The sequence below is a fragment of the Sinocyclocheilus rhinocerous genome, unplaced genomic scaffold (assembly GCF_001515625.1).
Source record: "Sinocyclocheilus rhinocerous isolate Xijiao unplaced genomic scaffold, SAMN03320098_v1.1 scaffold1001, whole genome shotgun sequence".
NCBI lineage: Eukaryota > Metazoa > Chordata > Actinopteri > Cypriniformes > Cyprinidae > Sinocyclocheilus > Sinocyclocheilus rhinocerous.
In genome coordinates, this window is record NW_015666593.1 from 502,382 (window position 1) to 520,561 (window position 18,180).

At 38.1% G+C, this 18,180-nt stretch overlaps 2 protein-coding genes across 15 annotated transcripts in view; both read left to right on the forward strand.

Moving 5' to 3' along the window:
- The window catches only part of tfa (transferrin-a), a 6,957-nt gene extending 1,052 nt beyond the window's left edge, over nucleotides 1-5,905 (forward strand). Inside the window, exons 4-17 of the mRNA XM_016544411.1 lie at nucleotides 906-1,088; nucleotides 1,846-1,981; nucleotides 2,064-2,119; nucleotides 2,239-2,393; nucleotides 2,513-2,660; nucleotides 3,010-3,158; nucleotides 3,245-3,341; nucleotides 3,451-3,471; nucleotides 4,142-4,303; nucleotides 4,415-4,565; nucleotides 4,676-4,743; nucleotides 4,853-5,040; nucleotides 5,261-5,423; nucleotides 5,590-5,905. Coding sequence (XP_016399897.1) covers nucleotides 906-1,088; nucleotides 1,846-1,981; nucleotides 2,064-2,119; nucleotides 2,239-2,393; nucleotides 2,513-2,660; nucleotides 3,010-3,158; nucleotides 3,245-3,341; nucleotides 3,451-3,471; nucleotides 4,142-4,303; nucleotides 4,415-4,565; nucleotides 4,676-4,743; nucleotides 4,853-5,040; nucleotides 5,261-5,423; nucleotides 5,590-5,639 — 1,727 coding nt within the window. The 3' untranslated portion in view covers nucleotides 5,640-5,905. The remainder of the gene's footprint in view (nucleotides 1-905; nucleotides 1,089-1,845; nucleotides 1,982-2,063; nucleotides 2,120-2,238; nucleotides 2,394-2,512; nucleotides 2,661-3,009; nucleotides 3,159-3,244; nucleotides 3,342-3,450; nucleotides 3,472-4,141; nucleotides 4,304-4,414; nucleotides 4,566-4,675; nucleotides 4,744-4,852; nucleotides 5,041-5,260; nucleotides 5,424-5,589) is intronic.
- A 4,692-nt stretch (nucleotides 5,906-10,597) lies between these two features.
- Nucleotides 10,598-18,180, forward strand: part of eif4g1a (eukaryotic translation initiation factor 4 gamma, 1a) — a 36,797-nt gene continuing 29,214 nt past the window's right edge. For 7 of the 14 annotated variants that reach the window (XM_016544396.1, XM_016544400.1, XM_016544398.1 and 4 more), the window contains exon 1: nucleotides 10,598-11,039. The gene's annotated coding sequence lies outside the window, so the exon portion shown is untranslated. The remainder of the gene's footprint in view (nucleotides 11,040-18,180) is intronic. The other 7 variants (XM_016544407.1, XM_016544408.1, XM_016544409.1 and 4 more) reach the window with 1 other exon arrangement.

Consider the following 18,180-nt stretch of genomic DNA (forward strand, 5'->3'; position numbering starts at 1 on the left):
TATATATATATATATATGTGTGTGTGTGTGTGTGTGTGTGTGTGTACCTATAGACTAAATGATTGGTATTATTCAGTCTAAATAGGAATTTGTAATAGATAAATAAATAGATAATAGATATGTTTGTCATATTGCTAATATGACAGTTAAATTAAAAAATATTATGCAGAACATGTAGTGTAATTCAGATAGGTCTCTTTGACTGGGGTTTTATTAATTGATTTGTCATTCATTATTCAGTTATTCAACTCAATTGTCAAAATATATCACAATATTTGTATTTCAGATTAAAGGGGGCATAACACACACAGTTTCTGCCAATCTCATGTTAATCTTGAGTACCTATAGAGTAGTATTGCATCCTTCATATCGCCGAATAGTCTTTAGTTTGATCAGATTTGTAAAAGACAGATACAGCTGTACAGCTTCTCTCTGAAAACAGTCGAGCTGCTGGAGTCGAGCTTATGACGTAACAGGGCCATACTCGGAAAAAAAAAAGCTTTCTGAAACTTATATGAACTCTGAAGGAGTGTATTTGGCACAGAAATTCTCCTTCATACGCCCAACTTGTTTTTTGAAACGTTGGCCATGTTTAGCATGAGAATCCAACTCTTTAAGTCAGAATGCATGAAATAGCATTAGACCTCCCCTTTAATGACACTTTTTTTTTTTCAAATATAAAATTAAATAATAACATCACATTATACCTCTTACCCCAGTAGTAAGACAAGATGGCCTCTTTTTTATGATTTTCAATTTTGTACTATAACACCTAAATTAGCAAATGTTTCCTTTTTATTTCTCTTAATAATATGTTGGAAGATGCATCATCATTTGGCACATTATAGAATTGTCTCTAAATATCTTTCAATTTATCAGTCAGTTCTTCTCCTCTTCTTCTTAAGAATGCTGTTATGCTGTGGCTGTGGTCAAGAGTGACGCAAACTTCAACATCAATGATCTCAAAGGAAAGTCTTCATGCCACAGCTGTTATCAAAGGCCTGGAGGCTGGAATATACCCATTGGAAGACTGGTTGCACAAAATAAGATTCCTTGGGATGGTCCTGATGACATGCCTCTGGAGAAGGGTTAGAGTGGCTAGATTATTATTGTGTAAATTATCATCACATGGTTCTCTGGAATATTGATATTCAGTGGTCTGATATTTCCTAATATTGACCGCCATCAATGGCAACTCTGCATCCAGCTTATTTTTAAAATATAATTGCAGACATGATTATTTTTAACTTGAATGTGCAAGGCTTCCAATTTGATCTAAAACAGTCCAATATGCTGCTTGCTGCTTGAATATTTATTATCATAATCATGAGGACTTTTTACAGCACTTTGTTATTCTTCTAGTTATTAATCTATAGCAGTTAATGAATCAGACGTCTTGCACATTTACGGGAAATAGCTTACTTCTGCATTGAAAAATTAGGTGGATATCAGTCCGCTCATTTGTGTAACTAAAAAAAATTGTTTTGTCCATTGAACTTTACATTTGCATTTATTAATTTAGCAGACGCTTTTATCCAATATACAAGTGATTCATCATAAAGAGGCAATAAACATGAGAAGTGCTAGTAATACAAATGTTACAGACCTTGTTTAGATTAGAACGCTGAAAGCTGAAACAGCACTTTTTTCAGCAGAATGCAGTTCATTTTTTTTTGTCAGCAGGATGCAGTTCAGTTTTTTATTTCTTAGCTAGAGCTATAATATTATCTATAGTAAAATGTAAAAATATTTTCAACTCAAATCAGTATTTTATTTCAACTTTTTTTGATGAACAGGTTTTTAGTTGTGTTTGTGTGTGTGTGTGTGTGTGTGTGTGTTTTCCAGCTGTGTCACAGTTCTTTTCAAGCAGTTGCATTCCTGGAATATCGAAAGCCCTGTACCCAAATCTGTGTCAAGCTTGCCAGGGTGACTGCAGCTGCTCACAAAATGAAAAATACTACGGTGATAAAGGAGCCTTCCAGTACGACTCACACTAACACACTGTCAGATTCCATTGTCTTCTCTACATATGAACAACAATATAACTCATGCATTCTCTCCAGGTGCTTGAAAAATGGTCATGGACAAGTTGCCTTTGTTTGTCAGGATGCAATCCCACGTGAGTTATATCTTTTGCCAGAATCTAAAATATTCCTGACTGACATTAGAGTTGTGGCTGGAGGTTATGAATCCATGGCTGCTGATTTACAAGCTTCTTGTCCGATCTGAATTCTTAAGTGAGTGAGAGGCAGAACTACCAGCTTTTGTGCATGGATGGCAGCAGGAAAAACGTTGAGAACTACAAGGACTGCTACCTCGCCAAAGAGCCTGCCCGTGCTGTCATCGGCCGCATGGACGCTGATTCACAGCCGATCATTAAAGCCCTTTCTCAGGTATGCCATGCCACTTTGCTTCATTATTACTGAAAAAAGACCCTGTCGTTGTTTTAGGAGAAGTGAGTAATATTGAAAGCCATTGAAAGCCAACTTTTTTCAACTGTTGTGCTCGACAGGATCCGGATCTTTTCTCTTCTGATGCTTTTGGGGGTAAAGACCTGATGTTCTCAGACTCTGCATCTGGCCTGGTTGAGCTTTCTAAGAGCACAGACTCCTTCCTCTACCTGAAAGAAGATTATTATGAGGCCATTCGTGCCCTTAAAGGTGAGATACAATTATGCTAAAAACACACATGTGAATGTATACAGTGTCCCTAAAATGTATTAGGACAATTCTGACACAAATAAACATGCCATAAATAACATTTGAATTATTTAGCGTTCATTAAATGCTGGAAATATCTATATTTTATTTAGCATTTTTTGTGTGAACGTTATGGGTACTGACTGCATACATCCACTAAAAAGTGAGTTCTGAGAAATGCTCTAGCTTCATGTGTTTGCAGATGCCTCATTTTAAGTGTAACTTAGGTGTCGATTAACATTCAGGGCCTTGAGTATGTAGTTTTTAACATTTACTTGATTGAAAACATGATTGTATATTTTCTTCTCAGCTGGGAACACGCCAGCCCCGTCTCAAGACCGTAAAATTGAATGGTGTACCATTGGCCATGCAGAGCAACAGAAGTGTGACAATTTACAGATTCCTAGTTTGGAGTGCCGAAGGGCATCATCTGTGGAAGAGTGCATCAAGAAAATCATGGTATTGTTGGGTCACATGGATGGGTGCTAAGGTTGTCAATCATCCACCTGTAGGTTAATTTTCTGTTTGATTTTCTCCTTTAAAAGCGCAAAGAAGCAGATGCCCTTGCAGTTGATGGTGGCCAGGTATATATTGCTGGAAAGTGCGGCCTAGTTCCAGTTATGGTTGAGCAGAATAATCAACGTAAGAATGAGCACTGTCTCATATTTCATAAATCAGTTCCTAAGCCACCTGTTTATCAAAATGTACATATTTGATGAAACCTAAAATTCTATTCAATCTTTCCATGCAGAAAACTGTGATAAAGGTGGAGGTAAGTACTAGGCACTTCCACGTTTTAACTGTTGTCTATGAAAATTGATCTGCTAATCCTTTCTTAAATGGACAGTTAATCCAAAAATGAAAATTCTATCACTGTTTACTCACCGTTCACTTTTCCAAACATGTATGAGTTTCTTTCTTCTTTTGAACACAAAAGATGATATTTTGAGGAATGTTGGTAACCAAACAGTTGATGGTAGCCATTGACTTCCATAGTATGTATTTTCCATGCTATGGAAGTCAGTGGGGACCAGCAATTGTTTGGTTACCAACATTCTTCAAAATATCATCTTTTGTGCTCAACAGAAGAAAGTAAGTCACAGTAAGTAAATGATGACAGAATTTTCATTTTTGGGTGATCTATCCCTGTTCACACCTAGGACAATAATGATATAGTTTTAAAAATTGTTTTAAATTGAAATAAATAGCAGAGTACACACCACAACCATAACGATAATGGCACAGAGGAAAGATATAGTTGGAAACTATTTTTTCCAGCTGATGAAAAACATTGACAGCATGTCAGAATCCATCCTATTTTAAAGAGCTTGAGCATTTAAAGACATTATCGTTCATTGGTGTGGGCGCTAATATTGTTATCGGTATAGTTATTGTTCTTTGTGTCAATGGACCGCTAAACTTCATTTCTGTGATGTGCACAGAGGCCGCAAGTTACTATGTCGTGGCCGTGGTGCGTAAGGGCTCAGGTGTAACCTGGAATAGCCTGCAAGGGAGGAAGTCCTGCCACACTGGCCTGAACCGCAATGCTGGTTGGAAAGTCCCAGATTCAGCCATATGTGGCCAAAAACCTGGCTGTACCCTATGTGAGTATTACTAAAAATGCACTCACATTTGGTTAATGAATTTTTTCTATGATCGATGACACAAAGTTGTTGTAATCGCATAAAATAGCACATTTTCTCTTCATTTCTCAGACAATTTCTTCAGTAAAGGCTGCGCTCCTGGTGCTGATCCTCAATCAAACATGTGTGAACTGTGTAAAGGCAGTGGGAAGGCGGTGGGAGATGAGAGCAAGTGCAAAGCCTCTTCTGGAGAAATATATTATGGCTATGATGGGGCTTTCAGGTACTGGATCGTATCCCACACACTGTACTTGAAAGGGAAATGTGCTTTTTAGATTTGTACGCTGACTCAACTCTGTAAGCTATCAGAATATGATCTCACTCCTCTTGTAGGTGTCTTGCAGAAAAAACTGGTGAAGTTGCTTTTATTAAGCACACTATTGTTGGGGATTACACTGAAGGTTAGTGTGGTTTGCGTTAATTAATAAAGCTTCTCACTTTCATAGTGTCACATTTTTAAATATTATATTTTTCTGATATGGTTCCTTCTCTATATCTATATCTGATTAGGTAAAGGACCAGACTGGGCTAAGGATCTGAAGTCAGGCGATTTTGAACTGATCTGTCCAAAATCACCAGACACATCAGTGAAACACAGTGATTTTGAAAACTGTAACCTTGCCAAAGTGCCAGCTCATGCTGTGATCACCCGGGAAGATGCACGCAACGATGTGGTGAATGTTCTGAAGCAGGCTCAAGTGAGTTCATTACAGTTCAGTGTAGATTTTCCTGTCATTTTCAGTTTTTTCTTTCACACATTCTGCATTTGATCTATTGCAATGTTGATAGCGCAGGTTGGTCCGGTTCGCTCTTTCATTACTTTGTGTTACCAGACCAGGTTCTTAACTTCAATATATTTCTGCATTTTGTCTGCAAAGTAATTTGTCTTAGTTTTGAATCATCTTCCCTATGTTTCAGGTCAATTCAGACAAGCTGTTCAAGTCAGAGGGTGAAAGAAACCTCCTTTTCTCTGATTCCACTAAATGCCTTCAAGAGAATACTCAACCTTTAAAGGAATTCCTGACACAAGAGTACATTGACATGATTGAAAGGACTTACGTGACTGGCCAGGGTGAACCAGGTATACAGTGTGTCTAAGATTTCCAACAATATCTGATGAATTCTATGTCAAAACTAATGGATCTTGTTATAAATGTTAAGTTTTATAGACATGCCTTGTTGCTTTCGACTTACAAAATAGTGTCCGCTTACAATGTAGTGATTTATTCTAATCTTTTTCTTCACAGATCTGGTCAAGGCATGCACTTTGGATAATTGTATAAAGTTGAGTTCCTAAAAGAAATACACACCAAATTCAGGCCATATGAGCTTTGTCTGGCATGTTTCCCCCAAATAAGAATCTACATGTCTGAATCACTCTATTTCTCCTGATAAATTACCAGCATGAGGAAAACATGACGTTTGTGTTATGCAGCAGTGTTCATATCTTAATATCAAATTCAAATCTTATGATGATCAAACTGTTCACACTCAGGAACAGTGGCAATGTGATCAAGTTTCTGTTTTATTACCACGGGGGTTGAAATAAAAAATAAAAAATTCTTCTCAAAACCATGTCTGTGTGTCTTTCAGAATTATAGTCTGAGTATTGAATGGCAACAGTATAACCACTATACTATAGAGATAAAAACATGGTTGAATGTATACACCCTCTACTGGGGGAGCTGTGCAATTCATATCATGTCAAGCATTATTGTCATTCATGGAGGAAATTCCATTTCTCTTGCAACTTTCAGGCAATAACCACACACACACACACACACACACACACACACACTCACACACACACAAACACAAACACACAGAGATCGATTACAAAACTATATGGGTATATTCAAGGGCAGGCTTTAGGATGGCTAGATCCTACCTGCCCTACCGTTGCCACTTTGTTTATTTAAATGGGGAATCATCTCAATTAACACCAGTAAAATATGGAGTGCCACAAGAATCTGTCTTAGGCCCTCTGCTATTTTCAATATACATGTTGCCCCTTGGTAATATTATTAGAAAATTTGGCATTAGTTCCATTGTTATGCTGATGATACTCAACTATATATTTCAACAAGACCAGATGAAACTTCTAAATTATCTAAGCTAACAGAGTGTGTCAAAAATGTAAAAGATTGGATGACCAATAATTTTCTCCTATTAATTTCAGATAAGACAGAGATATTACTTATTGGACCTTCAATAAACAAGCTACAGGTAGTCCAAAATGCAGCTGCTAGTGTCCTTCCCAGGTCACTACACTGGCTACCTATTAAGTTCCGTATCAGTTACAAAATATTGTTACTTATAAGGCCCTTAATGGTTTAGCTCCTGCGTATCTAACCAGTCTGCTATCACGCTACAATCCATCACGCTCCCTAAGGTCGCAAAACTCTGGACTTTTGGTAGTACCTAGGATAGCAAAGTCCACTAAAGGAGGTAGAGCTTTTTCACATTTGGCTCCCAAACTCTGGAATAGCCTTCCTGATAACGTTCGGGGTTCAGACACACTCTCTCTGTTTAAATCTAGATTAAAGACACATCTCTTTAGATAAGCATTCACATAATGTATCTCATAACCTGGTTCTCCAGCTATATCTGATCAAATGCACATTATTATTCTTTGCTTGGTTTGAACACATTTAAAACATTTTTTTGCTTGGTTTGAACAGCACCTACGCTTTTTCTCTATTTGCTTCTCTGTTTCTGCCATGGGATGCCAACCCTGAACCAACATACAAAACTACCAAATTTTCCTATAAGTTTGATCACAACATATACTCATTGCTGTTAATTGTGTTCACGTTTGAATACATGTCATTAACTAATTACATGATTATTATTATATATTTTTTTCTGCCATACGGACATCACCTTGACATAGTCACCACTGATAAGCTACTCCTAAATATAATGTAGAAAGTTTAATTTTCTGTGAAGCTGCTTTGCAACATTTGTGTTGTGAAAAGAGCTATACACACACACACAAAAAAAGAAACATGCAGGTTTGTTTGTTCATTTATTTATGTTTAACTTTGAGTAATTTGGCCCTTCATAATAAAATGTGTAGTTCAACATTATTAATTGTGGTAGTCCTTTTTTTTACCTTTGTGTCACATACAAATTAATAGCACATTACATATTATATTATATGTACAATATATATATTATATATTGAAAGACTGTGTTTACAAAACTTGCAAAACCAATTATTGTTTTAGCTATCAGAGGTAAGAAGAACCACCAAAGTATCTGCAGATCTAAATAATCAGATGTAGGGGCTATTCTTTATTTTTCAAATTCTTGCTGTGTTTATGAGCTCTTTTTCAGAATGAAAATATTTACATTAATTTGAATTCTTAATTCACTTAGAAATAGTAATTTAATATAAATTGACCAGAATCTGAAAAATACTTCACCACATGGTATGAAGCAAAACAACACAAGCTTTTCCCCCCCGCTGGACACGTTTCTGAGAAATATTCAGCTAGTTATTTGGCTCTTAAGTTCAGGCAAAAGTAGGCTAACAGTTCACATTTCAGGCATTTGTCATACTTCATGTCGTTTCTAATGTATATTTATTGTAGGCCTGTCAATCGATTAAAATTTTTAATCTAATTAATTACAGGGTGCTGAAACTAAATTTGGCTGTGAAGATACCCCCAAAAGATAATTTAAAGCTATTATTGTGTTAAATGTTTAGGCTACAATGGCCTAACATAAAGTATGGAACATAAAAGAAGATAATTTGAAAAACATCTCAGTATTTTTTGTTCATGCAATGAAAGTCACTAGTGACCAAAACTGCTTAGTTACCAACAGTATTCAAAATACCTTCTTTTATGCTGTGCAAAAGAAAGTAAGTCATTCAGGTTTGAAAAAACATGAGGGTGAGTAAATGATGACAGAATTGATTTATTTTTGGTGAACTATCCCTTTAATGTTTTTATTTATTTATTAATAAATGAAATTATACTCTAAAGAAGAAACTAAAACTACCAGCAGGTGGCGGTAAATGTCTATATGAGTCGATTCGTTCAAACGGCTGATTCATTCAGGAATGAAGTAAACGGCTCACTTTATGAATGGGCTTTTGAATCATTGGTTCACACGATTCGTTCAAAACGCGGATTCATTCAGAAACTAAACAATGCTGTGTTGCTTGGAGACGCACAACAGTTCTGCTGTGGCTTTTTAAGTAATATTTTCGTTGGCAAAACTGAACAAAAACACACAATATTGTGTTTAACATATAGCACAATATTAACTTCTTATTTACTGAACTGTTGTATGAAATCACATTTGCACTGGTGTTCTTCGTGACAAAAACTGGTGATATTGCTCTCGTTGCTGGTGTGATATCATTTATCATATGATATAAATATGAGACAAATACTCATACAGGGGCATTTTTTGCCCCAATATCTTGAATTTTAGGGCAGAACTGCATTTATAAATTCCATATATGGAGTGCATCATATTTGTCAACAGTCAACCGTATGGACTGTAAGATGACGTACAGGTTTGGGGGAGGGGCCAGTGCGTTAACTGCGTTAAAATATTTTAATCGCGTTATTTTTTCATAACTAATTAATTCAGTTAACGCGTTAAACTGACAGCCCTAATTTATTGTATTAATTGAAACATTTCATGATGCATTTCATCGGATCATCATATTTTGTTCGGTTCATTCCTCCATATTTTTATAGCTACGCCTCAGGTCAGCTATGAAGGCCCATGGAGTGCCATGGGTGGATCTGCTCCCCTCTCATGTGGTCATTGCTTGGTTTAAAGGGGCCATATGATGCGATTTCAAGTTTTCCTTTCTCTTTGGAGTGTTACAAGCTGATTGTGCATAGATAAGATCCCTGAAGTTGCAAAGACTAAAGTCTCAAAACCAAAGAGATATTCTTTATCAAAGTTAAGACTCTGCCACGAACCCCTAAAACGGCTCGTTCTAACACGCCCCCACATATCTACCTCTGTACAGTATTTGAAAAATAATGTGTTTTTTGAACATTAAAGCATGTCAACATATTCTGATACACCAAATACACAAAATAATGATTTTTAAAAAAGCATCATATGACCCCTTTAACACTTTTCCTTCCAGACACTTGATTGGGCTGACATCTGTGGTTCTTTATCAAAAATCACTGGCTACTCCATACCAGTGAACACTTTGGTGTTATTACTGAATGACGACTCCATGTTGACGCTCTCTAATTGAAGATAAAAATGTTGACTTGCTGGTTTACATCTGCTAAAAAAATGCTAGCGCAAAACTGGCTCCCATTTCACATGTTGAATATTTAGAAGTGGCTGATGCAGCTTTGAGACATTATAATGCTATAGTCATTCACGGCACAGGTGAATTTTGCACAAACTTCTACACTGAAGACCAGGGGCCAGTTGCATAAACAGCCACTATGATAAGACTGTGTCTTAAGAACTAGTTTGACCAACTAGTAGCTCGTCAAGAGGTAATCAGACTTACTTTTTGGATTCAAATTAGACCATTCTACCTTTTTATAACTGACTTTAAGAAGTAAAATAAATAAATTAGATGACTAATTTTTTAAGACTAGTCTAAGTGGTTTATGCAACCGGCCCCAGGACTATTGCGGCTGGGGAGATTTCTAAGTATATAGCACAAATCAAAGACCTGGGCTCAGAGTGAACACAGCTGACTTCTCCTCTGTTCTCCCCCAACTCTGTGTGTATGTACCTTTGACATATAAGTCTGACATACCATACCACATGTGATAATTTGTGTGTGTGGTGTTTTTTTTTTTTTTACCAGCTGCCTAATATGTGCCCTATTGAATATAGATTACAGATTTAAGTGGGGTGGGAGAGGGATAAAAATAATTTTGTTTGCTTAACATGTTATGCTGTTTTTCATGTCATTTCATGTCATTTTACTTAAATGAATAATGGCCTATTGAATATCGTTTATTGTATATGTAGTATTTCGTGAAATAAATAAATAAATGAATAGATAGATAGATAGATAGATAGATAGATAGATTCAGTGCCGTATTGATTTATGCTCACGGTTCGTTTTACTGCATTCCGTGCTTTAATTTTAATTAAATACGTGTGTATTATATTGTTGTTTTTTTCTGCATGCAAAGCTTTATAAATCAACGTTCATAATCTGAAGTCTGTGTAAGTGGAGGAGACTTTTATTATTGCTCCTTATTTCTACCCTTGGCAAATGACCCCGCTCAGGTTGATTAACCCGGAAGTACCCACGCGGCTCACAGAGCACTCCGTCCGGTTCTGCGGACTCAAGGGGAGAAACGCCGAAGCACCATGGCTCTGTTCTAATCGCGTTTATTACGAGAAGTGTGATCAATTTACCGGCAATCCGTCACCATCCGCGCCTTAAACATGGACCTCCAGTCAAGAGGCTTGTCCTGGGGGCATCAACTTTGTCAGTAGTAACATCTGGAAACTGTATTTATAATTTTCCTCCCCATACTGTCACTTTTTTTGCCTTTGCACGCTACATGGGATTTAAACCTAAAGTGTCAGCAGCTAGCAAACACTTCTCACTTGATTAACCCAAATATTCCTGTGGAAACCAAGACGGCCTCTGCTAGTAACGAAAAATAACAACAACAAAAACAAAAAAACTTTCAAGAAACACGTTGACGAAGTCTTGCCCTCAAGTTTTCCCCGGGTGAGTAATCCTGCCTATCCTATGCTAACTTTGATAGCCGCGTTTAAACCGATAATCGTAGGGGCCAAGCGGGCCTAGACTGATTCTCACGACGGGTTTAATGTTGGTGGGTGGTCACGTATCAAACATTTTCTTCGTGAAACGTTTTTCTTTTAACTTGTCACTGATTATTTTCCCAATTTCCCTCCCTGTTAACCCAGTTGTGTGTTTCTGAGGCTTTATTTCCCAGCGCTTCGCTTTTTTCAGTTTCACACACACATTACTCATATTTCTGTGAGTCAGTCCTCTGAAACTTGGGGAACATACAAACTCGGCACAGTTTAGTCCCGTCCCGTTGAGGTTTTCATGGCCTATCGACTTTGGATGGCTTGTTCTCTGGTATTTTAGGAGCATTTTGTGACCGTTAAATGTCTCATGTGGCGTATAGAAGGAATGTCGGCACGCGGCCGTCAGAATAAGTTTGTGCGGTACATGACGGAGATTTTTTTTCCCTCGACAAACTCAACTTTACCCATGTGTTACATACGATACTGTAAACGAACCGGGGCGTCGATCTCACTAACCGTCGGCTTTCACCGTGTCATTGATTTAGAGGGGGGTAGCTAATAAGCTAGTGCGGTGAAATCGACACTTCCCTTCACGTTTACTGAGCGGGCCCGGTTTGATTTTATGGTTTTCTCCGATGGTTATCGAGGTGGGTTTTCGTCAGATGGCGTGTTGAGGTCGTTAAATCTTGGTTTGGGAATAAAACGACGCTGTTATGGTATTGAAAGTGTTGTGGATGTGAACGTGTCAGTGCCATATGGAGGCTAGCGCTGTTAGCTACTCCGGCAGAGCATCATGGCTGCGGTGTGACACGTCTGTAGAAGCAGCTTGCTGCTTTCCTCGCACTTCTGGGAGCCTAGCGTGCAGAAAACTCAACATTTGGGAAATGTTACCCTAGTGGTTTCTTTTATCAGCTCTACTGGTCTGTTCTGCAATGAGTATGTGAACAACTTATTTAAAAAGTTTAAAGCTATTTGGATGTTGGAGTTTCAGTATCTTGAGGATTTCATAATTGAATCAGCCTGTTTGGTTAATTTATTTCCTTGTGGCTCTGTCATATGAACCACCATAGTGGGTTTAGTTGCTTAAAGGGTGTAGTTAAACCCCCAAATGAACTTTTTTGTTGTGTATTTGACCACTTCTGTGGAAAACAAAATGTATTACAGATTGACAGTTTCAGTTACCATTCGCTTTCATTGTGTGGAACAAGATGCAATGGAAGTGGATGGTGAATGTGTAACATCTTTGAGTAAATGGCAGTTTTCATTTTCCAATGTGAAATATGACTGACATTCATTCGTTTTTATCTGGTTTTATGTTTCTTGAAGTGTTTTTTTTTTTTTTTTTTTTTGTCCAGTTCTTTAGTCAGCAAATGTTTATCAAGTAGATTTTTTAAATTTACTTATAAATGTAATGCTTTTATTGTAACAAAAGCTTTCCTCTTGGATGACTAAAGCCCAAGGCATACTTTGTGTGTGTGTTTTTTTTTGTGTGTGTACAGTGTGCATGATTTACATTTTGTCACCTTCACAAGTACATGCGTACATGACACTCACAGCACGATTTTTCTAACAGTACATACTCTGTATGTGCAGTTCACACATGTGCATTGTATTTATTTATTTTTTGCGTTAATCAGATGGCAACTCTTCCCTGGGCCACAGTCAGAAAAAGAAATGGAGGGCACAGGATGGTGACTACAAACTACTACTGGAAACAACAAGCATAGACGCTCGTGTTTACAAGCACTTGTGTAAAGGGGTTGAGAGATTCCCACAATCCTAGCTTAAATGATTACAAAGAATTTTTTTTAGTGCTCATCTTTTGGAAAGAAATAGCACAGACACTGGACTAGGGTTGTGACAGTGAGGAAATCTTCCCACCGGTTAATCGACGTGTGACAACACCGGTAATACCGGTATCACTGTGGGGTAGAGCTGCACGATTAATCGTTAAAAGATCGCGATCTCGATTCAGACAACCACACGATCTCATTTCTAAATGACAACGATTCTCCCGTGTCTATTAAACCTTTGAAAAAGTCTTACCGGATCATTCAAATCTGCGTTCGCACTGCCGCTGACACCTTAACAACGGTATCACCGTCAGCACCATCTATCGCGGCAAGCCTACACTGGACATGGATGAAAAGTTCACAAATATGTTGAGCATAGGGAACGATTATAGATATTGTTGGTACGATTATTGTCTGAGGAATAATCACGGTTTTACGATTATGACGATTATTATGCATTTATTTAAGCTGGTGCTCCGCTAGTGTAACTTTGTTTTCGTTTTGCGCAAGCTGCAACAGTTCCGTTCCGTGTAACAGAAACACTCGGTTTAGCGGAACCTTTACGATTAATTAACCGTGACGTTTTAAAGCGCGGTTAATGGCGAAACCGGTTAATCGCTGCATCCCTAGTGATGAGCATGCCATGAAATAGAATATACTTCGATAGGCTGATCGTGCAACTGTGTGCGTACCTGTAAAAAAAAAAAAAAAGTATACTTTGAGCCTAAGTGCCCTCAAATTTAGAAATGTACTTTACGATTGTGTGCTGTACAAGCCAGTGGCTTTTGTGGGAGCGTGTAATGGGTATCTTGCCAGTTCTCCCAAATGCATTGATCATAACTCCACAACTCGAGCCTGGTGTTCCCTCCCCCCACCACCCCACAAACACTTCATCTGGATGTCACGGATGGCTGGGCATCGGGCTATATTGAACACACGCTTGGCCTACCCTCCCCCCTCATGCCATAAACATCCCATGTTTAGCTCGTTCATCTCTAGGTTGTCTACGTCCTACTTTGGGTTACACTCATGACACAAATGCCTTTCTGACCTGTTGTCCTGCTTTTCCCTTTTGAGTAAGAAATTCATAAATGCATTTTTGCCTTGGTGGTCTGTCAGAGGCTTTCGTGTTCCCTCTGTCGGAAGCACATTCCCCATGTGCTTCAGTTCCCCAGCATTGCTCATCCTCCACCGTCTGCCCTCTCCCAGAAGGTCAGTTCTTTTTGAGAGGGTGTTTATTGCTTGCCATCTGTCGGGCTCAAAAACACAGAGCTGGATGGTAAGTCCTGCCCTATTGTGTGAGGGTCACAGGGGGCAGACAGACACGCCCAGAATGTAGAGCCTACATCTCTATAACCTCTGGTCTGAGCTTTCCAGCTGCTGTCCTGCGGCTTCCCCATCCTTTCTCAGCTGAGATGAGAGATTGTGTTAAATGCCCAGTCTGGCTCTGTGTGTTTGAGATCTTAAGGGTGTGGTCTTATCTCAGTTGACACTAGAAGACCTCCACCCGTTCTTTACTTGCTCGCAGCGAGCATTCATTCAGGCCTTTCTGGGAGTGTAATCAGGTACACAGTGTACGTTGCTGCAGCATAATTGGTGTGTCTTAGTTTTCCCGTCTTTGCTGCAGTCATGTTTGACATTCAGATGTTTGTCACTGATGGAACTTGGTCCCTTGTTGTCTCAGCTGAAACTTTAATTCAAGGTGAATAATGCTGGTTGTGGAACGTTTCCTACCTATGTGCAGTTAGGGCTGTCGCGGTGAGGGAATTTCCCTTGCGGTAATTTTGAGTGGAGGATGTGTTAAATTGATCAGTGACGGTAGACATTTATAATGTTACAAAATATTTAAATTCTAAATAAATACTGATATAAATACTTAATTTTCTTCAAAGAATCCTGGGAAAAATGTATCATGGTTTCCACAAAAATATGTAAACAACTGTTTTCAATCATATTAGAATGCTTTCTGAAGGATCATGTGACACTGAAGGTTCAGTTATTCAGCTTTTTTGGTCACAGGAATAAATTTAAAGTCCCTGTAAAGTCAATATTAAAGAACTATTAAATATTAAATAATATTTTTTGCAGTTTGTAACGTAGCTATCCTTCAATATGAACAGTCTGCAAAGTTGTTAATCAAAAAAGTGCATATAGTTATTGTCTCTCAAACGAAAGAGTCGATTCTGAACCGCCTTAACGAGTCGTCATTTTCGAATCTTCTGCCTGTTACCTATATACGTCACAAGGTAACACATCTGCATAATCCCCGCCTTCCCGAGAAATACGCACACTGACCTGCTAGGCCTGGGCGATAAATCGATAACGATAATTATCGCACGATATAAATGTCCTCGATAAATGATAACGAGTTCGATAAATGTTTGATATAATGCGGCAAAGGCGGAACATGGCTCCAGACTCATTCTTCCCACTGGTCGCTCTTTTGCAACTAACTTTCTCAGCTGGTCGCATGAGCACATGATTTGTTTTTTAATTTTTAATTTTATTTTTTTTGTGCTACAACATGGGATTATTCAATGCATGCTGATGAACTTTTATCATAGTTTAGTTATATGGAAACGAAAGTGGTTAACATTCAACCCGTTCTTTATCATCAGTAGTATTATTTGTGATTTGAATTTTGTGAATGGCAATTCCTCTTTTGCTGTGTTAAAGTGATAGTTCACCCAAAAATGAAAATTTGATGTTTATCTGCTTATCCCCAGGGCATCCAAGATGTAGGTGACTTCGTTTCTTCAGTAGAACACAAATTATGATTTTTAAGTCCAGCCGTTGCAGTCTATCAGTCGTATAATGCATGGCAATGGTAACAAAATCTATGAGAGTAAAAAAAACATGCACAGACAAATCCAAATTAAACCCTGCGGCTCGTGACGATACATTGATATCCTAAGACACGAAACGATCGGTTTGTGCGAGAAACCGAACAGTTTATCATTTTTTTACCTACTATGTCCAACTTCCTTGAGCGCGCGCACGGCATCCGATGCGTGAGGTGTGTACACGCTAGGGCTGGGTTTACGCAAGCGCCGGAAGTGATCTCTCGCGCGTATACGTCACTCATTGTTTACACAGTGCACAGTCATTGCGGAAGTGTTCCCTGCCACTGTGAAGATCTAATTTACTCTCATAGATTTTGTTACCATTGCCATGCATTATACGACTGATAGACTGCAACGACTGGACTTAAAAATCATAATTTGTGTTCTACTGAAGAAACAAAGTCACCTACATCTTGGATGCCCTGGGGGTAAGCAGATAAACATAAAATTATCATTTTTGGGTGAACTATCCTTTTAAGCCTGGGGCTTCAGATGCTTTCACTGTCGAATTCGCGATCTTGTTGTTACTGTTTTGCTTGCATACATCTACACACCTTTCATTTTTTAAGACTTCTCATATGCAACAGAAATTGCAGCGCGTATGAGTTGACCAACGCGGGGGTTGCGCCAGTGCGACCGCACACAATTTAGTCGAACAGGCAGAAAAAATGGTCGCAGTTTGGAGCCCTGCGGAACGAAAGAGCCCTAGTCAATTGAAGCGCGCCACTCGGAGCGTTTATCCGCTCGGATCAAAGTTCAAACAGCGGCGCGAGAATATTACTACATGGGTACACAGTGTACGTTGCTGCAGCATAATTGGTGTGTCTTAGTTTTCCCGTCTTTGCTGCAGTCATGTTTGACATTCAGATGTTTGTCACTGATGGAACTTGGTCCCTTGTTGTTGTCGCAGCTGAAACTTTAACTCAAGGTGAATAATGCTGGTTAATTACTGTATTTTTTGTGATTAAGCTATAGCATTTATGCATTTATAAATGTATTTAGACTACTGCTTCTCATAAATACCTACAAGCCACATTACATTTTTACCATGGTATTGAGGTGCTATATTTGTGGTTTTAACTGTGATTATCATGATCTAAATGTATGTTATGGGAGACCAATGGTTAAAAAAACACCTTAAACAGTCAGAATAATTAAATATATAATTCCATATAAACATGAGATTGCTACAATTTTAACAGATATTACTGATTTTGATAATGAACATAAATCTACATCTGCATCCTAACTCAAGCTACTATGAAATGTGTATTTCTAAGAGACAAAAAAATGTTAATTAAAATGTAATTAATATTATCAGGTAACACACACTTGTTTCTTGATTTGAAACAATATTACTCATTACTAGAACGTGCAGAACTAAGAAATACATTTTTTTCTATTAAGATATTTATTTTAAGGAAAAATGACTAGAGAAGTGTAAAGAATTCAAAAACAAAGTGTTTGTCATAGGGCTGTGCAATTAATCGAAAAACAGTTTCGATTTCGATTTTGGCCTCCCAACGATTATGAAAATACAATAACCGAGAAAACGATTATTGCGCCCCATTCTGCCCCCGTTTCCAGCGCTTTTTTCATTTTTTCAAAATGCGGAGCTTAGTGATTATTCATGTATACCTTCGTCGGTCATGTTATAAATGAACGTAAAGAGTTGAGAATGAAAATAACGTGTGTAACGGTAAATTGTATCCGTGTGGCTCTTAAAGTGACAGCGGGCTATTTTCCTGCTGCGACTGTGTGCTTAATATTAATCAAACAACAAGACAAATTCAAAATCACACACTGCTCTTGAGTGAAGGACTTTGTAGCTTTAATAAGAAATTAAAAAGTTGAATTCTTACGGCAAAGACTTGGCATGGGCCGGTATGACGGTTTCATGGTATCACGGTATTGTCGTTACAGCTGTAAAATTTGTTATTTTTAAATGACTGGGTAAAAACAAACTTTTTTTCACAATATATCTTGTTTGTGAACAACATACAGAATATTAGGAACAATAGAATTTGTTCATTTTTTCTTTGATTTGTTTCCTAAAAAGAAGAAAAATAAAGACTGTGTGACGAGTCGACTGCCTCCCCCTAATTATCAGCATCACCCCGTCCCTTAATCGCCGCCCTTCGCCAGGCTCCCGACAGGAGTGGGTGCGTGAGAGAGGAGGGGCGCTGAAATAGCCAGGGCTGGTGGCGTGTGATGGGGCACACCTGAACCGAATGGACAGATCCCCTGTTTATTTTGGACACTTGATTCCCTTTTTTTGGACACTTTGTTTATTTTCTGTTAATAAAAGCCTCTCTGAGGCCTGACGCCACATCCACTGTGTCTGTCGTTTGGTCCTCCCACCACAACTGACATCTTTATTTAACCTAAATCTGTAATTACAGTCATTTAATTTTAGTTATATAATTCATATACATATCATTTATATCATTTCATATTT